At 35.1% G+C, this 24693-nt stretch overlaps 1 protein-coding gene across 49 annotated transcripts; it reads right to left on the reverse strand.

Annotated features, from left to right (window-relative positions):
- Positions 1-3090: 3090 nt before the first annotated feature.
- On the reverse strand, positions 3091-24693 carry LOC122275700. Of its 49 annotated transcripts, none has more exons than XR_006228641.1 (14): positions 23674-23875; positions 22209-22623; positions 9816-9927; positions 9204-9479; positions 8656-8924; positions 8362-8555; positions 8164-8255; positions 7423-7569; positions 6329-7293; positions 5277-5366; positions 4646-4796; positions 4462-4526; positions 3982-4091; positions 3091-3448 (listed from the first exon to the last, which is right to left on the reverse strand). XR_006228641.1 is itself a non-coding variant. In XM_043084881.1 (10 exons), the coding sequence occupies exons 5-10, from the start codon at positions 8705-8707 to the stop codon at positions 3337-3339; spliced, it is 666 nt and encodes a 221-aa protein (XP_042940815.1). In that variant the 5' UTR covers positions 8708-8924; positions 9204-9478; positions 9816-9927; positions 22209-22623; positions 23674-23871; the 3' UTR covers positions 3091-3336. The 49 variants fall into 49 exon arrangements, 13 of the variants coding, with proteins under 13 accessions (XP_042940815.1, XP_042940816.1, XP_042940811.1 ...); XR_006228635.1 differs by lacking the exon at positions 3091-3448 and adding an exon at positions 24562-24578 and having other exon boundaries at positions 3564-4091; positions 23674-23712; XR_006228636.1 differs by lacking the exon at positions 3091-3448 and adding an exon at positions 23908-23923 and having other exon boundaries at positions 3564-4091; positions 23674-23712.

Raw genomic sequence — 24693 nt, forward strand, 5'->3', positions numbered from 1 at the left:
TAGAGTTCCTATGCCCAAGCATTATGGAAGTGTGCTTGGGCAGGAGCAGAAGAATTTGTCCGAGGTAGCACACGTCGAGACATGGTATTTGTCTGTAGCCATAATAATGACAATTAGAAACTGCAAAAAATTAATGTGAATGACCAAATGTATGCATGCCTAAAACATTGACAAGGTGCCTAAAGCACCCAATGTAGACAATGCATGCCCAATGTATGATGTTGAAATGAGGAGAAACAAACATGCCCAATGCATGTTCAGTCTATGTCAATGTGAGTTTTAAAACTTCATGGATGTGCTATGACTCTCCCAAGTACTCAATACAATGCATGATGCAAAACCATGCTAGCTAGCTAGTTAGTAGACCCAAATCTTACATTGAGATTCGGATGAGTCACGTGATGAACATACAAGTGTGTTCAAAGCTCTTTTCAACCAAAAATGGATGATCCACTGCACTAGTACCTCAAACAGAAATTAAGCATGATGCTCAAGGGTGCGTAAGGTGTCTACCTCATGGTTAAACTTAGATGTCTAGCATGCTCAATACACGATGTTTTAAACGAGGACAACCAAGTTGATGCAACAAAGATCTCATTTTGACATTTTCTCGAGCACTTGGTGTGCCCTCAATACAAGTTGAGAATGAAACCACCAATGCAATACTTCCCAAGTACAACAAGGACTCAATGTATGATGCAACAATATAAAGGGAATGCCCAAAATCATATGGTTAAAATCCTAATGAATTCCGAAATGCCCAACACAAGCTTCCTACTCAAACCAAAATCCCTAATGGAAAACAATGTATAAAATGTTTAAAGGATTTGAAGAGGATGGGTTTACCGTTAGTGGAAGAGAGTTTCGTTTGAGAAATCACAAGAATGACGCACAGAGAGGTGAGAAATGAAAGGAAAATCGCATGGAGGAAAACGTTTGAGGGAATAGTGTGAATGGCTCGAGCAGCACTGGGTTTGTTGGGCTTTTAAATATTCGCTCGAGTGGCATTTAAAACCGTCGAGCAACCACTTGAGCAACATTTATTACAAATTTGAAAGTAGAAAAATTATTTTGAAATATAAAGTTTAATTTTATATTACCCAATATATTACCAATTATTTTAAAATATAAAGTTTAATTTATTTCAAATTTTAGTTGAATAACGTTAAGTATTTTTTTATTATTTTTAATTAATATTTGATATTAATTAACGGCAAATATTTAAATAACTATTACCCAATCATTTAATCTTTACTGTTAATTTGGCTTATACAAGGAGATGTCTTGATAGAGACAATCATTTTATTAGTTTCTTAGATCCATCATTTAAGTAGAAAATAATTTAAAATGTGAAGACAATTAATTAAAAATGAAAAAAATATTTTTTTCAAAATACATTTACATAAGAAAGGAATTAGATCACGATAACGGTTAAACAAATTAAAAAACCAAGAAAACACATAGGATTAATATAGAAAGGTAAATAGTAGACAATAAAAAATTGAGACAAAATTAAAATTGTATTAATTATTTCTCAATTGTTTAATTCTATAAAGAGTAATATTACTTATTATCCCGATTCTCATCATCCTCTCATTATTTTATGATGTGACATTAAATTATCAGAGACTATTTATTATATTTTACTTATGAACCTATCATCTAATGACACACTATGGGATGATGAGAGGATAATTAGAAAATGGATAAGGGATAGAATTTTTCTTCTTTAAATCCATGATTCCTGATTGTTAAGGTGCAATGTTACTTATAATTTTAATTCCTATCATTTTCTCATCATCACATGATGTGATATTAGATGATTGAATACTATTTATTATATTTCACTTGTGAACTTATCATCTAATGTCATATCATGAAATGATGAAAGGATGATAAGAAAAAGAATGACGACTAAGATGACGACTAAGAAAAAGAATGACGACTAATTTTTTCATTTTTAAGTTGCAACCAAACAGAAAATGAACTTAAACGATGTGACAACATGTGATAAATAGGTGAGGGCCAATAAAATTTTCTTTATAATTGATGGGACCCACAACTTTATCAAATGATTCAAATCCACAACAAGAAATCAGGGTTTTTCTAGTACAAAAAATCGTTGCAAAAATCTCATATAATCACAACATTTGTACAATTTTGGCGATTTTTAGCTCACTGTAGTTTTCAAAAAATTAATTCTTCACATCTGAGTTAATCCAACAATAGGCAAAAATCTTTGGAATAAGATATCATCGGAATAAGCTTATATTCCTAGTGATTTTAGTCCATCGCAAATGTTCCAAAAAAGGACAAATGGTGTGGTGTTTCCCTTTATCATTAAATCATTGAAAAAAAATCAATTGCCACGATATATATCGTCGCAAAAGGTTAATAAATTGTCAAAAATGACTTCTTTTTTCTAGCAATATAGAATTATCGTCTCCAGTGATAATTGTCACCACAAATAAATCATACGTTGCTGCAAATATGCGTGACCTATTTTAGTGATTAATATTTTTGTCGTTGAATTTATTTCTTTAAAAGTCTATCCTCTGCCGCAAACAATTAATCGCGACAATTTAGTGGGTCATCGGTATAGACATCTGCAACTAATATATCCACAATAGCCTGTGTAATTTTTATGCGGCAATCATGAATCGCCGAAGTGGTGCTCCTATTTTCAATTGCTTATTTGCAACGAGTTTGAATTTCGCCACCAGGCTGCTTTGGTTCATATTTTTTTAACCTTCGCCCAGGGACGGTGGCTGGGCTTATTTTCAAACTTCATCTAAATAATGTTTATCTTATTAATCGGTAATTTTATTTCATGTTAATCACTAAATAATTAAGTCATGTAAAATAATATTGTTTCATCATTCATTATGGAACACTTTTCAGTCATAATATTATGTGCTACCTTCCAATCCTTTTTCACCTAAATTTTTCTTGAAATAAACTGACTTATTTCAGATCCATTGCCATATAACATTTATAGTGTTTATCCCTTAGAAATAGGAAACATAAAGGAAAAAGATTGAACTTTCATTATATGCAATGATGAACATGTAGGATTCCCATGTTCAAATCTTTGAGCACCATTTTCATCTAATTTAATAAATTAAAGGCATTCATTCATCCAAACTCAGTTGAAAATTCACATTAATGTAGTTATGGGCTATATACACTAGGGTGGCCAATTGGAACCCAGAACCTGCAACTTAATTACTAAATATTGAGAACACATTATGCGACGCACAGATCTGAAAATATGCACATTCATTCAAATTTGTCAACTGTGCTGCTCCTCTATCTTTAAAAATTATATCTAATCAGCTATAGCAATATGCACCTGGGCATGAGAGGTGGGTAGAAGAGTTTCAACATGACTGCATCAATGCCCTTATACTTTTGGGATATTTGATATTTCCATCTCTCTAACTCCAATCTGGCAGTTATACATAAAATGCATCAATACATAAACTTTATACCACGTGTTTGAGGAGCAGAACATTCGCTGTGTTGACCCATTAACAAAAATAAAATATGAGATGGTCATAAAATAAAAATAAAAAATAAAAACATTGTAATATTACGTTTAAACCAACGTAATGTCAACGACGGAAGCATAAGCATGTAAGCAAACGTGAATTATTTTACATGTTGGGGCTTATAAAAAAACAAAACCAAACGACTAAGCCTCAAGTGTATAGAGAACCCTTAAATTTATTGTGTTTGATTGTTGAACTAAATTCAACTAATCTCAAACTAATCATTAATGGGACTGTCACCGCCAATCAAACTTAAGGTAACATACCCTACTTTTCATCACCAACCAACAGGTACCAATGTTAGCTTACACAAATGAAAAATTTCGTAATTAGTCTATAAATCCATTCAGTTATGATGATTTTTCCCTGAAAGATGCAACTCCTAATTAATAGTAGATTGGAAGGTGGTCAAACCCTTTCTATAACTAACCAAAAAAGGATGACAGGTGAAGATGTTGATCAACAGTATGCTGGCTCCCTTATTAGCTGTTGGATTCTGCTTTAAGAACTGCTGGGCCGAGAAGCATTCTATCTCTATAACTGGTCATATATTAGAGGCCACATTAATATAACCAAAAATGTAAAAGAAATCGACATGAGTGGATAAGTTTAACCATCTCAACTTATATGCATGTTGGGGAAGCCTTAAGAATGTTCCAAAATCATTCAAGTGAGACTGTTAGTAAATCATCATGCTGATTTCTTATGTTGCTTGCTTTCTAACTGTTTCCACTTTTCACTATCTTGCCACATGTAGAGGAGAAGTTACTGTTGGATATTGCCTTTAGGTTTAGTTTCTAACATTTCTTCTATGATTTCCTTGGCTAACAAACCAGTAATATATAAATTAAAGATGGAAGGAAATACAACAAATTGTAATAGCACCGATTATTACGTAAAACATGCTTACGAGATGGGCAACGAGTATTTTGTGCTCAGATACAAAACATTAGCCCGAACGGGAGGGTTTGCTGCCTATACACACATAGAGAGAGACAACAGGCATGCCATCAGCCACTCAATAAAACAAGAAATTATATGTGCGGACTTGGCAAATAATCAGAAAGTGTACAAATTAATAAATTGGCACATACTTTAAGTACAGGTGTTACAGATCCATCCTTCAAAGTGAAAATATCCGAAAGTGACAAGGACTGAGATGTTTCACCATGTTTAAGAAAAGCCGCCCCCTTCTCATCCAAATCCCTCTCCATCTTATCGTACAATTTCAACCTTTGCTCTACACTAAAAAAAACAGAACCAGGTTTAAGTTTCTCCCAAGTAGCAGTGAGCTCCTACTTCTATTGTGCACCCCATCTGATACTCCGCAACACGATTATGATTGAAAGCAATATATTACTGAATAAAAACCAATTCCCAGTTGGGTTTGGGGTTTTAGTTATCATGGTTAAAAGATTTGATTTTCAAATTTGGAAAAATGCCACAGACATTCGGAAGAGAGAGTAGAAAAGGAAGAAGGAGGTGAGCCAGATCAAAGCTACAGTTTTTGAATGCCTTCACCGATTCCAATTTGGACCCCTCGTTGTCACCATTCTCTCAGATCATTTATACTGTTATTTTGACATTCATAAACCCAAAACGTTGGATCAAAGTCCAGAGGATGACCATGAAGAAATGAAATGGAAGTGTGGGTTAAAAAAGATACAAGAAGAAAGATATATTTGGGCACTGAGAATCTGTATCAAAACATAGATGAAGACTTACATGACTTGGAGGTATATGTTTTCCACTGAGAAGATCAAGCAAAAGAGTGTCAAAGCTATAGATTACACTTTCTACATTGTGTAACTCTTCCTACAGAAAAATATCAGGTGTATGAATTATACATGATTTAGACAACTTTAGAGCAGACAAGGTTCATGACATAAAAAAGTATATAAAGGTTCATGAATTATACTCTCTTTCTCGCCCTCCCTTCCTCCCTCTCTAAGTTTATGTGCATGTATACGTTATAACTTAAATGGCTAGTATGCGACTCCATCAAATCGGTAATTCAGGTTCATAACCAAGTCATACTTAACCTATAGGCCAAATAATGAATAAAAAAGATCATCATGTTTACATGTCTTTTGTGGGAGGGTAAGTACTGGTCCACAAATACTCTGGAGGAGTAAATGCCAGGTTTCTACTGTTAAATTTTTCCATCTCCACTGTTTTTCATCAAACCAAAACATGAAAGTCTGGGGTAGCCATCCTGAGAAATAATACCGACGATTTGAGAAATGATAAATTTCAAACTGCAACACTGGAATACATATTAGTAACTAGAAACTCAAAATAGTTTGGGGTTGAATCAAAGCATACCCTTACACCGGCGTACCCACTACATAGTTCATGGGATCTTATGAACTAATCGCAAGAATAAAGAGTAGGGACATGCTTTGTTTCCCGACGTCTCCCGACATATGTTTTTCTATTTTTTGCCTAGTGATTAAGTAAATGTTTTTTAATGATGTATTTTTTTAAAATGTTTAAAATTCTGATTAAATGCATAAGAAAACAATATGAATTACAATAATCTGGACCCAAAATCAATTGATGTAGTGCCACCCCAAAGAATAACCATGCCGACTCCAACAGATTTTCTGACTCAAATTCATAATAGGAAAGAACCTGACATGCTTCAACTTTTGGCGAAAAGGTGCTAGTTGCAAAACTCAAGTATTGACTAAATAAAAAACTGCAACGTTAAGATAATTGCAAAAGAGGGAAAAGGTTTGTAATACAATAAGTATTTATCATTTAGAATAATTTACCTTCAAGTTTTGTTATAAACAAAAAATGAATTAACCCTAATGTGACATCTCATCTCATATGCTAGCAGAATGTATGTCCAAGCCTGCATTCTAGATTGCGGTCCAGCTGCTCCAATAATTGATCCTAAATTGATTGAACGGTTTGTTAAGGCTTGTCCTATTCTCAGAAAATTAAATATTAATTATAATCACAAAATATGATATTTGAAAAAAAATTAATGTGTAAAATAAAATCTAGGATAAGGAATCAAAGGAAAACATAACTTCTATAGAACCTTCATCTCCTGCACTGACAATAATCCTTCACTTAATTGCTGTTCAAGGTGTTGCAATTCTTTTAAGCCCATGCCAATCAGATACTTACCCAATGGCTGTCTAGATAATTGGAAGAACTCATCAGGATATAACCAAACTTTCATACAGTCAAGCCCAAAAAATCCCTCAACTGCCCAAGGTCTCCCACAATACAAAAGTAGACAACCTTCTTCTTCGTATAAATATATATATACGTGTGTGTGAAAATATATTTATATCTTAGCCACCCACCATCTCCCACTACCAAAAAGTGCCCACCGATTCACAAAAAAGCCCTTCCCATGATTTCTGAAGGTAGCTCACTGAGTGTCTCCACGGAGAGACTCAGTGAAAGACGGGAACTTGTAGAAGAATGTCTTCAACATCTTATCAATTTCATTTTGCCTCTCACGAAGTACTCGCATTTCATCCCTCATTTCATCAAGCTGCGTCTTGTAATTGTCGGCATCTTTTTTGTGTTTTTCAATTAAGGCAAGGTACTCTTTTTCTCTTTCACGATTCCGTTGTCTTGTCGACTCTGGGATGGCCATCTCTCCTAGCCCCCTTGCATATCCTGGTCTATGACCAAGTACCTTCCTAAATACACTCGCTGCTGCCTCATCAGTACGTTGTTCAGGTTCTAGATCATTCAGCTTGCCAACCATCTCCTTCTACATGTGGAAAATTTAAACAGTTATTGTTAAGTCTTGTGATGACTCATGAATAAATCACTTTCAAATATAAAGTAATTGAACCATCCTTTCATGCAGCAATTAGCCTAACATAAAGATCGTACTCACATAAGTGTCTTCAGAGGCTGAGGTGACAAATTTACTATTCTTCTTTGACCAACGAGTCTCCTTATAGAACTCCACCAAATTCGCATTCATAGTCCGCCACAAGTGTGTGGAATTTGTATAGGTAGATGTTCAATCAGAAACATGAGTCTACAGAAAATTTGTTTAAAGGAAGGACCAATCATATAGGCAAGAACCCATATGGTACAACCATACAAACACTTCAATACGAAACTAAAGTCCTTCATACCTTACAATGCAAATGAGTCGAGATGTACATTTCTAAACAATGCACTCCACAAATGCATTGTTTGCTAACAAATTACACCTCTACCATAAAAACTGCGCATTTATAGCACTGCCATGCATCATCCTCACAAACTAATTCTCTCATTCTATACAGAGGCCCTTCTAACCAATTATTATGTCGTATGTTAAATAAGTTGTCCCCAACTCTGTTATCCCACATTGTAAGTATTTATAAGTTAACAATTAACTTGTATATGGTTAGATCTCAAAACATTACCAATTTGGTTTCTATTTTTATAAGGAAATAGCCTTTTATGCGTTATCAAACTAGAGATGACCTTAACCAACATGATTCTTCATATTATGAGCACCCTTACAAACGTCTTAGAAAATTAGTGGACCAATATAAATGCAGCAAATGGGTTGTGAGCATTTTTATGGGAGAATGGGTTGTGACCATACAAGTTACAGCAGAGATCAGTTGAAAGATTATACCTTCTCCTCCAGTATCTAACAAAGGATTTGCGGCCTGCTGTGTGGTTAATGGTTAGCCTCTTTCTATTCTCCCGATTTTGTCTCGAGATTTTCTGCCATTAAAACCCAATACTAGCTTACATAAACTACATAATAAATGGACTGAAAAATGACTAATTAAATTCTGCCTGTCTTTTATTTTGAATAACCAATATATACCTTGAAGTCATCGCTTCCCCACCTCCCACACAGCTTAACCCAGACAACGGGATCGACCATACAACTCCCAGAAGCCAATGCTTCTTCGTGACTTTCGTATGATAAATATTTTTTGTGTAATTCGTGATGGAATGCATTGAACCGCTTACGCAGCTGCTTCAAGACTGTCAATCTGTGATTCTCCAGATCCCAATCTAACACAAAGTCACCCAAAAGGGATGAACATCACGTTAACATCATCGATTATTGTATGCCCACTTCCTTACGCTCAAAATGAAAAAACGCATGTTTTACCCGAACACAGTAGATTAGCTCGTCCTTTTGTGCCTACGGCACATTTGTCCATCTTGCATAACTCATGTCGCAATGCCGTTTTACTATTTGCGTTACCCGTGCTGTGAACATGGATGCGTTCTCACAACACGGTGCTGTTTCGCCATCATTAATCTTCAAAAGCACTTTTCCATGCTTCCTCAACTTCTCAAACTCAATGCACTTAGCAGGCCCACGTCTACGTTTGGGTTGTTCCTGGTTTGCTACAGGCACCGCGGGGGCTGTCACATCTGTATTCCAAGATAACAAAAATTGCCTATCAATCTTCATATTTAGGTTTTGTTTGGGTAGTGAGGTGATCTCATATACTCAGTGAATAGTAGTGAAAAAGTATTGAATAGTAGTAAATAATAGTAAAAAATAGATAAAAAAATAATGATAAAATAATTAATAGCAGTGGAGTATTCTGAGATACTTTTACCACCCAAACCCAGCCTTAATCTTTGTTGTTTACACATAAATGGTTCAACTCATCCTTGATTGAAAAAACACGCAAACAACGACCGTACCAATTTCTTCTCCGTTAGGTTCGAGTTCTCTTGCGAGTGATGGTTCTCTATTGGGATCAGGTGGGGGCATTGGAATGGGACATGGAGGCTCCCATGGATGACTGGGAGGCTGTGTTGAGTCATCCGAGCCTGACTGATCCACATCTGAAGGACTGTGGTATGAAGCAATACAAATTCCTGGTGGTCGGCGAGCTCTACATGAGTACGGTACAAATCGTCTGGCACGAATACCTCGTCCAGCCCCTCTTCCTCGGGAACTTTCTCCCATCTCATTACTTGCATTTGTACAACATTCCATTTGAGTTAAAAGTTTTTCCAATCCATTTAATAAATCATAAGATCATTATTAATTACCACGTGACTCTAATACCCATTTTTTATACAACTAATATCTACAAACCATATGATGGATAATTTATTTTGTTTAATACATCAATATAGCAATCTCTTTAATATTCTAACATGATTGAGAAATGATGCCCACTTGCACGGTTTTAGTCTGTTGCCACAAGGGATGCAATGAACTAGCAACCAAAAAATAGTTCACAAAACCTACATGTAGAAAGTACGTTATCGTCAAAATAGGCCGAACAAGAGGAAAGCAATCTCTACCTTGATAGGGATGAATGTGAGTGAAGCCTCTATGCTCAGGGACCAACTCTCTTATTTGGGGGCGATCACTTTTTACCCCACTTGAATGCAACACCGTCCTTTTTCCCCCCACCTGAGATGCAATAATATCAATATATCAGTTACAGTTAACTTCAAGATCCCAAAAAATCTATGATGTTATAGGATACACTATGAAACATCCAGCTTGACTTAATTACTAGTTCAGTCACCTCATCAATAAGTAGACTTCATGGTTACTAAGAAATAAATCAACGCCCGTATTGCATATATATAATAATTAATTGTCTTACAGTTTACCAGTTATAGATAATATCCATGCAACATTGAAGTATTTGCAGCACATATTTCTTAGTTATAGTTAATGGTAACTTATACTTTGACTATATTTCTCACACGTGAAACTAACTTTTAACAAAACATTAACCGTCTAATTGGAAAGCCAATGATTCCAACCAATATGTGAGTCTATACTTATAAATAGATAGACCAATTTGGGAATGGAAGTGTCTTCAATGTAAGTGTGCATTCGGGATCTATAGCATGTGTGAAAAATATTGATTATGAAATAATACATTACTTGACCTAAATGTTCTTTTAAAACTAACTAGAGCATGATAACTTAGTTGAAAGGAACATACATGTAATCCTTTGTACTTTATATTGGCCACATACCCACTACAAAAAGGTAAACTAAGGAATGGAAGTGCATCAACTTTTCGGCTGGTGGTCTATACTGACACAAACTCATCGTTTGTCGATAGGTACTCCTCATCTGAATATTCCCCATCACCATAAGCATCTCTTGAACTAGAAGCAACCGTGCCATCATCAATAAAGTCTTCTGAATTTATGTTTTGACCAGCTGGACCAGTGACTTCTCATGCATCAATGTGGATAGGTTCTATATCATTCCCATTCAGTGGAGTTGAAACTGGACATACATCACACTACAATGGTGCATAATCATATGATGACTCATTTTCTTGATAAGCATCATCATCACTTGATTCACAATCGAATTGTTTTAACACCCTCGGCACCGGTGGAATGTCGTATACATTCCTTAACGTGTACTTCTGCACCACAAACCATCTCCCTTTCGCTCTTATATCTCTAATGTAAAAACACTGGGAAGCCTAGCATGCCAACACAAATGGTTCATCCTTATACCAAGTCCTATCTGTGTTGATACTGGTCATATGGGTATCAACTCGTACCCCACATCTTGGATCACCAACGTCAAACCAATCACAAATGAACAAGTACACTCAATGCCAACCCATGTAGTGTAACTCCATGATATCATTAATAACACCATAGAAGTACACATTATTAGTACTTTCGTCACCAGTTACCAACACCCCTGAATTTTGTATATGTAGCCGAAGTTCATGTTGTTTTGTATGGAACCTTTTGCCATTTATAATGCAAGCTACGTAGGATCCAACCCAATGTCCAGCACCGCAAGCTAACACATACAGGTCAGCGATCATAACAAGTGGGTTGGTGATACGCTGGTCCCGAACCTAAAACAATATTGTTGAAAGGTCATCACTTATAGTTTCTTCAACTTAATCAAAAAGGATCGGGCTCATCTAACTAGGGAGGGAGCAAGCTAACTTACACATTTCTTCAACCAATTTGGAAACTCAGTTTGTTGTTTTCGATCGATACGATTTGGACTATGTACCTTACATTTCTCCTAGTGCTCCCTGTATTTGGAGGACACAAAATTGACCAAGCAATATACGTAAGCTACGTAAGGGACATACAATATAAATCGGTTGTCCCCAACAATCAAAGAAACAAAGTTTCTACTTAAGAGATAGTGGATGCTTACTCAAGGTAGGGTCCAATCTCAGCGCAGTTGTTGAGGACGTACTAAGTGGCTTTTGTTAGGAGTTTATCTAATAATTGCAAGTTGGAAGCTATACCCATGGGACGAACTTGCTGGTTGAAAATTTTGAATCCATCTATATTCTTCGCTTCTCCACCATCAATTGCCGTTCAAATAAACTTGCCGTTCAAATCCACGAACTTGCAAATAAACTTCGTCTCAATATCTTGGAGATACATTAAGCAAAAAGTCAGGCATTCGATGTGAATATAGGCTTCAGCTATTGAGCCTTTTGGTACCACTTGAACTTGCCGAGATACCTCTCAAATGGATACATCCACTTATATTGTACTAGACTCCCAAGTATGGCCTCATGGGGTAAGTGGATAACTAGGTGGACCATGACAACGAAAAAAGAAGAGAGAAATATCATCTCCAATTTGCATAGAATTGTGACGATATCAGTTTGGAGCTGGGATAAGCAGTTAACATCCAAGGTTCGGGCACACAACTCCTTAAAGAAAGTGCTCAGTTCAGTCAAGGCCAAGGCAATATCAATTCGTAAGTACCCCCCAACAGCAATAGGAAGTAGTTTTTACAGGAAAACATGACAGTCATGGCTTTTTAACCCTGAAATTTTGCAATCACATACGGAAACACATGTGAGATGTTGGAAGTGAATCCATTTAGAAATTTCACATCAGCCAGCCATTCACAAAATTTATTCCTTTCATCACCGTGTAATGTGTACAATGCATGTGGCATTGTAACATGTTCACCTTCATGCTTCAAATGTAATTCTTTTCTAAAACCCAAAATCTCCAGGTCATGTCAAGGATTGATATTATCCTTAATTTTACCAAAAATGTTCATTAAAGTGAACAATATATTATCAAAAATATTCTTCTCAATATGCATGACATCTAGATTATGTTGAAGACGCAAGGTTAACCAATACGGTAGCTTGAAGAAAATGCTATACTTTGTCCAGTTCAACTCTTCAACAGTGTGTTTTCTCTTTTGACGAGATTAACCAAATTTTACATCCCCAAGCATCTATAGTTGAGATAAAATATCAGCTCCTTCTAAAACCCTTGGTGGTATGCGATGATCTTCTTTACCGTTGAACAACCCTTTTCTAATTCTCCACATGTGATCTGGCGGCAAGAAACATCAATGTCCCATATAACAATATTTTCAGCCATACTTCAACCAACTGGAGTCTTAGCCCGAATTACAAGATGGACATGCCAATTTTCCTTTTGTTAACCAGCCAGAAAGATTCTCATACCCTGGAAAGTCATTGATTGTTCACAATAAAGCAGCAAGCAACATGAACGTTTTCTTTGTGGAGCCATCATATATAGGTACCCCATGCTCCCAAAATTGAAGCAGTTCATCGACTAACAATTGCAAGTAAACATCAATGTCATTACCCGCAGATTTTGGCCCCAGAATAACGAGGGATGTCATGAAGAATTGGTCTTTCATGCACACCCACAGTGGCAAGTTATACAGGACCAGAATTATTGACCAAATGTTATACGGTTTAGCCAGATTGTTGAAGGGATTGAAACTGTCACTTGTCATCGCAAGCCTTACATTGCAAGCATCCTAAGTGAAGCAATTATGTTCTGCATCAAATCTCTTCCAAGACAATGAGCCTGCAGGATGTCTAATGCTAGACTCATCAGTCGGTTGTTGCTTTTTATGCCATCTCGTATCACCTACTATTTTTGTAGACATGAAGAGACGTTGCAATCTTGGCTTCAAAGGAAAATGCTGCAAAACTTTTTAAAGGATAAGCCATGCCCCATGTGTATTAGGCACCTAACTCGAAGCCTTACAGATAGGACATTCATTAAGATCAACATTTTCCTTCCAGAATAAGATACAGTCATTGGGACATGCATGAATTTTGTGGTAATTGAAACCCAAACCCCGCTCCAATGACCTTGACTCCTTATATGATTGTGGCAATTCAGTATCAGGAAAGGCAAACTGCAACAAGTATAATATCAAATAACTTTATTGACCACCCACCGATGGTCTTAATATGTAATAACTTCACAATGAATTACAATTTTGAGAATTTTGTACAGCCAGAAAAAAGTGGACATCAGGGATCCTCTAGTAGTTGGTCGAAAGATGAACTTGGGGACGCATCTGGTATTGATCCCCAGTTGGCAATGGATTGCTATGATCTCAGGGAACATCAACAAATGTGCCTACCCGGATGTCATCTAACATATAGTCCATGTCATCAATGTACTCGCTGGCATAATCAGCAACACTATTGTTGTCGTCCTCATTGAAACTTTGTGTTTCCTCCTCCCCATTAAATATCCACTAGGTATAATTTGGATTGATCCCTTTAATGAACAAGTGAGTCTCCACATCAAATATAGGCAAGAAGAGATTATTACAGCATGGACACTGAATGCAATTACTTTCCCAGGAATGGTTTCGTATCAGGGTGAGGAAAGTGTTAACACCCCCAGCGTATGCAAGCAATAGAAGTCTATCGGTCAAGTTCATCCAGCTTTTGTCCTTCTAAAAAGTTTGAGGAAACAATATTAGCTATTCGGATAAATTCAAATTTAGTTCAATGGACGACGGGTAAATCTCCTTGAGACAATACATTGATATTAATAAGCAGCAAAGTCTCAGTTACTTGCATATGGAGTGAAGGAGAAGATGAAGAAAATGATACTACACCGGGGTTGTCATGTAGATCATTGTGGAGTGATGAAGGTAGTGGTGAACAGTTTCTTGTGTTAATGGCATGCACATCATGGCATCAATGTGGACAGATTGAGATTTTGGTTGGTTGACCCCAAGGTATATGAGTCAGAATACCCTATGCAAAGGGGTAGTGAAGTGATGCAAAAATATGAGTCATCATGTTAACCATAGACTATATTTGATATTTATTGGGATAGAGCATATAGTGCATATCAAGATGCTACGTAGATGGTCCACCTACACAAGAGTTGGAACTATCTTGGAGGCTATGAAATCACATAATTGGTATACTTGAATATTATTATTACTTATAAGAAAAAAGCATCATTTTTCCTATGCGTTGCGTCATGCTCATATCAACTGCACTTGTAAACAAAGTGATTGGGTAGTAAAAGAGACTTTGTGTCTATGATTAAAGTTTTTAACCTGTATGCTTGTTGAATGACTCTTGTTTAATGACTCTTGTATATCTAATATAGTACAACAGGTGTTTTCATGTAAGCCTTTTCCCCGCCTCCTTTTTTCCTTATAATGGCAGAAGTTAGCTCTCGGTATACACATTTCCAGAAAGTAAGACGAGGAGAGTAAACCAAAATTTGTTCAAGTAGTGGTATTCTATGCCGATTTGATAACAAAACTTGGATTCAGGTAGGTTAATACAAATATAAATATTCTAGATTTGGTTTTAAGTAGGGACTATCTATATAATATCAGATGATACTTTTTCTGAGACAAAATAATGTAAAGAGAAAGATGGCATATCGCAGTATAGAATGCACTGTTGACTTTGGAGATAAGTTGGGTGGTGGCTAGTACTTTGGCTTTTTTAAAAAATAGGGAAGATAATGGGTGTCCAAATTAATTAGAAAAAAGCAATCAGGAAAAACTAGGTGAGCTGGTAGCTTGGCAGAGGTCACCTGCAAAAATGTATATATGACAATTGCTACCTAAACTTCTCCAAATCGAATTGGACAAGGTTTCCTTTGCTGTATTTCACAATCCAATAAGTGCATATGGAAAGGTCCAATCTAGTTAGTTGAAAACAGCTCAGCAGGTTTTCCCATTTTGACAAATTCATACTTATATTTTTTATTAAAATACCATGTGGATTGATTAGTTAACTTGCTGCTTGGTTATTTAACTTGCTGCTTGATCAGGTAAATGATTGTGAAATCCTATTTCCTGCCAGATAACTTTTATACAATTTTCATTACCAAAGCTGCTATCATGCACTGGAACCACAACTCAAAACCACACTTTGATGGCATGGTAGTGGTATATTGTAAACAACACCAAAATAATTAACAAACCAACCCAGAACCACAACTCATATAGGCAAAACAAACCCACAACACAAATGCACAAAAAACAACCACAACTCAAATGCACAAAACAGAACCACATAACAAATGAAGTTTGTAGTACAAGCAGGCACAAAGGCCGGCAGTACATGTAGTCCCTCCCCCAGGCATGAACCTTATTGTTAAACAAATAGATAAATGCACTAAAAAATCTAGTTAGTATCAATGGGTGGAAGCACTTAGCTTATTCCAATGGGATGAACTAATTTATGTAGTCTTTATTAATATTATTCATCTCAACAGAATGTGGCAACTTCTCACTGCATGGAAGTTTTAAGTGATCTGCATAATCAATATTTAATATATACTGTTGTTTTTTTTTTTTTTTTTTTTTTTTTTTTTTTTTTTGCCTTTAAATCATTCATTGGACTTAATTCTGATTTGAGGTTGAGTCCCAACATGCATTAATATCATTATAAATTAACAGGCACCAAAAGAGATTAGCTCAAAAAAAAAAAAAGTAGTCTTGGCAACTGGCAAATACCTTATGATTCATGCCAAACAGAGAGTATATCACGAGAAGTTATATTCTTGTGATATCTTCATAATCTTGGCGTTTTTAAGTGATCTGCATAATCAATATTTAATATATACTGGTTTTGTTTTCCTTGCCTTTAAATCATTTGTTGGACTTAATTCTGATTTGAGATTGAGTCCCAACATGCATTAATATCGTTATAAATTAACAGGCACCAAAAGAGATTAGATCAGAAAAAAAGGAGTCATGGCAACTGGCAAATACCTAATGATTCATGCCAAACAGAGAGTATATCACAAGAAGATATAAAGCGACATTGACTCAACCCAAATCAATAAATATTTCTATTAGTAAATTCCACTCTCGATCTACATTAAAACCAAAGTATTACCCTGAAACTAAAAAGAGGAAAAAATACAGTTGAAAATCTCATGCTTTTACCCGTCAAAACTCACTACCCAGCTGATAAAAAGAAGAGAAAAATAAAACATATATTTTCCCCAACTATTCAACATCCAGCCAGCAGGCCAAATCTTGTTCATATGCTACAAGAACTAGAATTGGCCGAGACATGAGCATAGCACATATATATGTGACAGAGTGCATAGACTTCCAGGACAGCCTTTGGTGGATTTGAAGAAATATGCAGGATACGTTACTGTCAATAAAACTCATGGAAGAGCAATCCTCTACTAGATTATTGAAGCAACAGAGAAATTAATATTTTAAGGGACCAATTAATTTGTTTGTTGAAAGATATGTAGTATGCTGAAGTGGACCACCATTTTAATGGAACTCCCTGATTTCTTGCAGTGAAGAAGGGCCTAATCAGTTGTCTACATGGAAGATAGGTGAAATTCATGGATAAAGAATGTATAGATTATAGGAAAGGGATAGCTGATTGGAGGGAACCAGATTGTGGCCTAATCTGGAAAAAGCCAAAATTTAAGTTGACAGCCTTTGGTAACTTTGTTGAAACCCATTGTGTATAAGAACTAAGACTCACTTCATAGCTAGTTTTGCCCTTGATTTTCAGTAGTTTGTCACACAAATTCGTAATTTAGTGAAAGACGGAATGGAAGATAGAAATGAAATGACCTGATTTAATGCTCTAACAGAATGCAGATAACTAAATCCCTACACAAGAGTAGTTACAGTCAATAACCTAAGTTGTATACTCAGGTTATTAGGTTGAGGAAAAGGTTAACAATACATACTAACCAATAAAAAGTTTTAAGTTATACAGGAAGAAGCAGAGTTAAAAGTATATCAGCAGGGGTTTTTGTAGAAAGTGTACAAAATGTAACAAAACAGGACAGAAAGTGTATAAAATGTAACAAAACAGGACACAAAATGTAACCATTGGAACGGTTATACATGTAGACCTATTGATGTTTAATTATAGAAAAGAATCAAGAGTGACAAAAAACTGAAGCATGTCGATGGAATCCATCAGGTATTTTAATTAAACTGTGATGCAGCCAATCAGAGGATGCTATATGAATGGAAACAAGTGAAAAGATTTGAGTTTTAAAAGCATATAAAGTTTTAACAATAACTATATTAAAAACTTTTAAAAGCACATAAAGTTTAAAAAAGAAACTTAAGGCTTTTCTCGAAAAATAAGGTTTTTTATTTTATGTTTATTGTTATGATTAATCTGATTTTTAATATTTTGGGTTATTAAGTTTGTTTAGTTACTAATATTTTACAAAGCTTGCATATACATAACATGTGGTTGCCCATGATTAAGTATAACATGGATTAATCATGTTCTTCCAACTAACTAATGGACTTTAGAATCATTTTGCGATGCCTTTTTATTTGAAAAGATAACCAACGAAAGTAAAATGTACACAAGATTAAGTTAAAAAAAATGCTTGAAAAACGAAGAAAAGAGAGAATGATATGATGAACAAACGTTTTAGACAGGAAATGTAAGAATTAAAAAGAGAATGCTAATGACTCAATGTTTGCAACAGGAGAAGCAACAGCATTGGAGTCCAGCTGGCTTTTTACTTGTGGGCACCAAAGCTCTACTTAAGTAATAGACCAAAATAATTTCATGGTCTATTAATCACATGAGGAGCGAAACCAAATGTAGCTGCCCACACTCTGATTAAAAGATGGTATTCATTAGAAGAGGATTTAATAGATGTTGGGGAAATTTCTGAATAAGGAAATTTCATTCTATTTGTTTGCAGCAGGAAGCTATTGCTATTGTTTGTTTCTTTGAGCAATGAAATATCTGTCTTTAAACCTGCCCATGATCGCTGGAAAAGCACATATATATATATATATATGTATATTCTATATATATATATATATATAGAGAGAGAGAGAGAGAGAGAGAGAGAGAGAGGGAGAGAGAGAGTAGATCAACAAGGAAAATATGATTCACTATCTTTAATTCAGCTGCAAAGAGCACTTAAATCAGATTTTGAGATTAACATATGGATGGAAGACTGTCCTAATATAGTCATTCCTCTTATTTCCTTTTGACAAGTCTTGTATGGTCTAATTTTTTATTCAATCAAATCTGTCCTTCATCAAAAAAAATGAAAAAAAAAAAAAAAAAAAGAATCTGAGTGCCTTAGTGTGATGTTTTTGCCAGTTTTCAATTCATTTGTGTTAATATAAAGAAACATTTTTCCTCTATATAGATGATAATGGGAAAATAAGGCATTTTCATGCAATGTCAGGGTATGTATGGGTTTCATTTTTCATGTAAAGATGTTACAGTAAAGTACTTTAGATGGATCAATGTGCTTGGTTATGAAGTTAGATTTTACACTAGCTATATGTGCACATCAGGTTGCCACCTATATCTTTAAACCCAAAATGGAAGAGAGCAAACATTTATCTACATTTTAACATATGTCAGATACTAGATACATCTGAGAGGTCAATATTATATATATATATATATGCATACATATTGTGGATTCTATTATTTGTCATCTTGTGTTTGTTCTTTTTCTATCTACTGAAACCTAACCAAATTCAGTGGAGAAGCAAGAACAAGATGCTGAAGCCCCTCAACCAGCACCTTCCAAAATTTTCAATGATTAAGAAGAAAGCTTGAGAGAGAATTTGAACAGAAGCTTCACTTACCAAAAAGAGAAGGGCAGTCTTACTCAGAGCAAATTGACAATGATGTCTTGCAAAATGACATCCAATGGGGTCGCAAAACACTGCAGAAGTTTCTAACTAGTTTAGGATTACTTTAGGATCAAAGTAAAAGAATCAGGGTGAAATCCCTCTGGAAGTAACTCAAGTTGATGGCTGTTCTGCTCCATGGTGACCCAATATTCAGGCAAAAAGAATGAGGCAATATTGGTTGTTGTTGTATGTACAAATGAGCTTTGTTTCCGCAGCATGATATTGGTTGTAGACTATTGTAAGAGTGTACTCTGATTTTGCATTTCCTCTACGGTTGGGATGATCTTATTCGTACCGCTATATCTTTACAGTTTTGCAAACTGAACTCACTATAACTACTTGATAAGAACCCATGATTAGTTCTGAATGTCAAAATTTTTTTTTTCTGATAAGTAGTTCTGAATGTCAACATTTTTTTTTTTGATAAGTAGTTATGAATGTCAACATAAGTAGCTATTTCCCATCTGTAAAGGTCTATGGATGTAATATCTGTTAAATATAAAATTTTGGAAGCACGACGCTTGGCTTCTGTTTATACACACCATTGTTTTCTCGTTGATATTTGATGACCGTCAAACTTGCCTAAAGTTATTAGTCTTGTAATTTCCTAATGCATACCTTTTGATTTTTTAAAGTTGTATTATTTTTTTTATATAGTTTTCCAACCAAAAGATTCTTAAAAGTTACTGAATTAAAAAAAGGGGTTATACAACTTATACTACGTGCAAGTTGTTACTGCTGATGGATAGAGTGGTTTTGGCACACCATGAAAAGGTTCTTTTCTTTGTCTCTATTCATGAAAATGTACCAAGGTTTCTCATCACTAACATATGGACATAAGATAAATGGCAGCTCTGTTGGGCAATAGAGAGAGGCAAACCTCCAGTCTCATCAAGTTGCAAAATGGACAGCAACACTGGAGACAAGTAGAGGCACAAAAGGAATTGAGATTCCAGGTCTCGTATTGTAAAATGTGAGAAGAAAACTTCATAATTTCTGTGTTTTCAGGACATTTCGGTATTATGTTGATTATTGAATGTCTGGATTGCAAGGTGAGAGTAAAATTTACATAAGAAATAGAGAATATCATATAGAAGAAGCTTTTTGAAGATAAAATACTCTCAGATCTACAAGTGGTTAATCATGCGTTGTCTTTTCAGATCTACCAGTGCCTATAAAAGTTAAATTTCCATTTTTTCTTCCTCAAGAATTAAATTATTCCCTACACAGATAACAATATTTCTCTGTTTTTTTATATCAATTGGGGCATCCCTTCAATATCCCAATGGAGAGTTCGTTACTAAGACTCTTATTACAAAAAGTTTATTTAGTCAACATTTAAATCCAAATCTATCTCAACTAAGCGAGACTACTACGCATAACATGTTACCAAGCATAACTCCAAGCATATGAAATGAAATCAAGAATGACAGCTTTCAAAAGAGTAAAGGACAAGGAAGGGGAAGGATGTCAAAGCTAAAGAAGTTCATGTAATTAGATACCTAAGTAGCCATAGTCGTAAACGGAGATGCTAGGTGGTGTGCCTGTCGACCTGTGCGCTAGTGCTGTACCTAATGCGTCACGTATCCTACTATAATCGCTACATATGCAAGAATGAAACTCAAAGAGATTGACGGGTCTAATTCTTTTCGAAAGAGCTAAGCTACCTCTAACAACTTCACTAATCTTTATCAAAAGCTGGCATGCTGTGTGTGTGTCTATTACATTATTAGTGTAAAAGAAGGAGGCCAAGGATGTGATATGTGTCTTTTACATAGTTGGAGTCCATGATTTTTACTGTCATTATAAGAAAAATTAGAGAGATTAATCTTATGTTTGAAAAAATAAGTAATTGAATAAAAAGAATTGAAACCGTAAAGACGGTTTAAGTCATAAGTCATCATTGTGCTTTCATAAGTCATCATTGAGCTTTGCATAATCGGTTTATTAAGACTAGAGTCATCCTTCTATTTTCACAAAACATGATAATTATAGATAATTAATGTTTCCCCAAACAGATAATTAAGTTTAAGTAATTAGCATGGTAAGATCACCTATGTTTTCTAGAAGAAACTAACCATTCCCATTAGAGTTAATTTATTTCATCTCAAATGTTCTTATTACTATTAGCTAGCTAGAAAGAATCATGGTTCATGTACATCATTTTTTTCCCTCTTTTGAAATATATATATATATATTTTATATCTGTAGGTGCCTGGGCTAGATTGCGTGCACCTCGACTAATCCTACTGGGCTCTGAAGTTAACAGCACCTACAGCCTGAGAGAACTCGAACTAGTGACCATTGGGGAGCAAACCCAAGGCCTGACCAACTGAGCTATCCCCCAAGGTTTGAAATATATATATATGTATTATTCGTGGGGTTTTATGAAGAAGTGCCAAATGCCTTTCTTATTGCAATTGAGAACCACATCAGAGACACAAGCAGGCAAGCATACAACATGCAATCTATTGTGGGGTAAAGGAGGATGATATATGTACATTCCAGATGCTATGATGTCGATGGGTGATTGATAAAGTAGGGATTTAATGCAAAAAATGACAAATCTGTGGTGTGCAAATTAAAAAAATCAAACAAAAATTATCAACATCTAATGCGCATCTCAAAACGTCCACAAAATGCATATATACATGCAAAACTCGTGCAAAAAAGGGACATGATTTCACAACTGCACAGCTAGATTTTAGTCTACAAACAAAAAGCTTAAATTTTGTAAAGCAACAAGCGCATATAAAGGGGTAAGATATTCAAATGAGTTGCAGCCATACCTGTGGTGATGGAAGGTACCCAAGAGTCTCAAATAACAAATACCGACCTCTGATACTGAGAAATCTATGAAAAAATCCAACTGCCCAAAGGACGAATCGCACGGCATAGTATGGGGAGGAGACAAGTTCGACCATAGCTTCCATGGGAGGAAAATGGGGTGGAGGAGAAAGTTTTGGGACGTGATCGAAAATGGAGATGAAATCGTTCGGGGGTGGGTGGAGTAAGCAGGTAATAGGAACTAGGTACTCAAGAATGGGGAAGAACGGATAGAAGTGGAGAAGGAAATAACTCAGGGAAATATCAAACATTTCGTGCGATTTTGGCACCCGAAACCTAATCCCGACAATTCTTTGTGTTGCAACAGGTTTTTACTTCTCCCAGCGAAAGATTTTGCTGCAACAACACTATTATCCACTGCAAATGCAAAAATTAGGGGACCACCCACTTTTAATTGACTGTCAATGTAAAAACGCGGCGACAATTCTAAAATCGTTGCAAAAAGTGACCTATTGTGGCGATTGTTTTTGCAACAATATAAAAATCGCCGCAATAGGTGGTTTTTCTTTTAGTGATCCCAAAAATTATCTCAACTCTATAAACAAACACTCATATTTTAGAAATCATGTTATCTCATCTCAACTCAAATATCTCAATACCATTCACAGAAATCTAAAAAAATCTCATCTTCAAAAACAAACGAGGCCTAAGGGTTGGACAATACTAACACATTCACATATGCAAGAGGGAAGATCAGAGACACCTATGAAAGGGGGTTTGTGATGTAAGCAACCTATAATTAGATCAACACTTGCCTTATTTCACCCTAGCAACTTATAATTAAACTCTTCCAAGGAAGTTGTGAATCTCCTTGCTTGTTGATGTGTTTTTGAGGCAAGGAAAAGTGTTGCTGCTAGATGGAGAATGATTCCATTATGCCTAATGTGGTGTATTTGGCTAGAAAGAAATGGAATATGCTTTGAAGATAAACAACATTCTTTTGAAGATCTTCGCTATTTTTTCTTTTCTTCTTTGAGTTTGTGGGCTAGGATCTTTGTAAGGTTTGATGATAATGTACTAAATCTATTTCTTTCGTAGTTTCCTGCTTTCTATTGTGTAGTACGTATTTCCTTTGTATACTTCCTATGTACTTGGGTTGTGCCTATGCTTGGTAATAAAATTCTTATTAACTATCAAAAAAATAATAATTAAACTCTTACAAAATGGAGCTACTTCTTCTATTTTCACTATAAGCTATTGAGCTTGAGATTTGAGTCGTAAGGCGCCAAAGTTAAGTAAAACTCGTCCCTTTTGTGATGCTAAATGGCAATGGAATAAATACAAAATAAAAAACTCACTCACTCAATCAAATGCAAACAACTAGAGATATCCATTTTGGACCAAACTTGGACCGTTTATTTGCCGAAAAAATGAAGGAAATCGACACTTAAAAAGAGAAAAACTCACTTGAAGGGACAATGATATCCCAAATTGAAGCTGCCGAACCTAAAATGAAGGAAGAAAAAATCCCTAAAATTATAAGCATTCGTGAAAATTTTACGATAAATTCATCTAAAACACCCCAACATCCATGAAAAATCTACTATTTTATAAACCAAAAGAACCAAGCACCGTGTATGGTGGCAAGCAACTCGTATGGGTTACAAATAGAGATGGAAAGACAAGAACGCAAATGCGTACCTGAACCACAAGAAAGACTAGTTTGGATACTCTAGAGTGAGAAGAAAAATGATTTACATTTTACACAATATTTTTCACAACACTTACACAACTATATTTTAAAAAAAAAAAAATTCTATTTATAAGCCTCACACCACACACTACTCTTTTTGTTATTTTTTTAATTTTTTCTCTTATCAAATGTGTGGTATATGGATGATTAATAGAAGAATTCAATTATTTTAAAAAGAATACAACTAAATAAAATTTTAAAAAAAATTTTAAAAAATAAAATAAAAAATTATATAATATGTGATGTATGTGACTTATGAATAACAAAACTCTATTTTAAATAAGGGATATTTTTATAAAATATCTTATAAAATAACATCATTTTATAAAAATATCCTTATTTTACAATATTGTTATCAAATGTATTGTGAAAATATATCATGAGTATATCATTACTTGAGAATATTCTATTCTCATTGTTATACTCTATTCTTATTACTTTTTACCTACTTTTAATTACATTTTATTATTATTTAATACTATTTAATATTTTACAATCACGTTTTCATTACTTTTTTAATATCATTCACGTAATATCTTAAAATATCCCACTACTCAAACGCAACCAAAAGCGCGAGAACGAGCATTCGATAGAAGGCATACCTGAATCCAAGGCCACATATTGGAAGACACGGTTGTCGATTTCAGAAAAAATATCGTGGTCGATGACTCGATGGCAGGAAGAATCGAAGCTTTTCAAGAGATACGGAACGATAGACGGCGCCAACGTGAGGC

This window comes from Carya illinoinensis, chromosome 9 (genome assembly GCF_018687715.1).
Source record: "Carya illinoinensis cultivar Pawnee chromosome 9, C.illinoinensisPawnee_v1, whole genome shotgun sequence".
Lineage (NCBI taxonomy): Eukaryota > Viridiplantae > Streptophyta > Magnoliopsida > Fagales > Juglandaceae > Carya > Carya illinoinensis.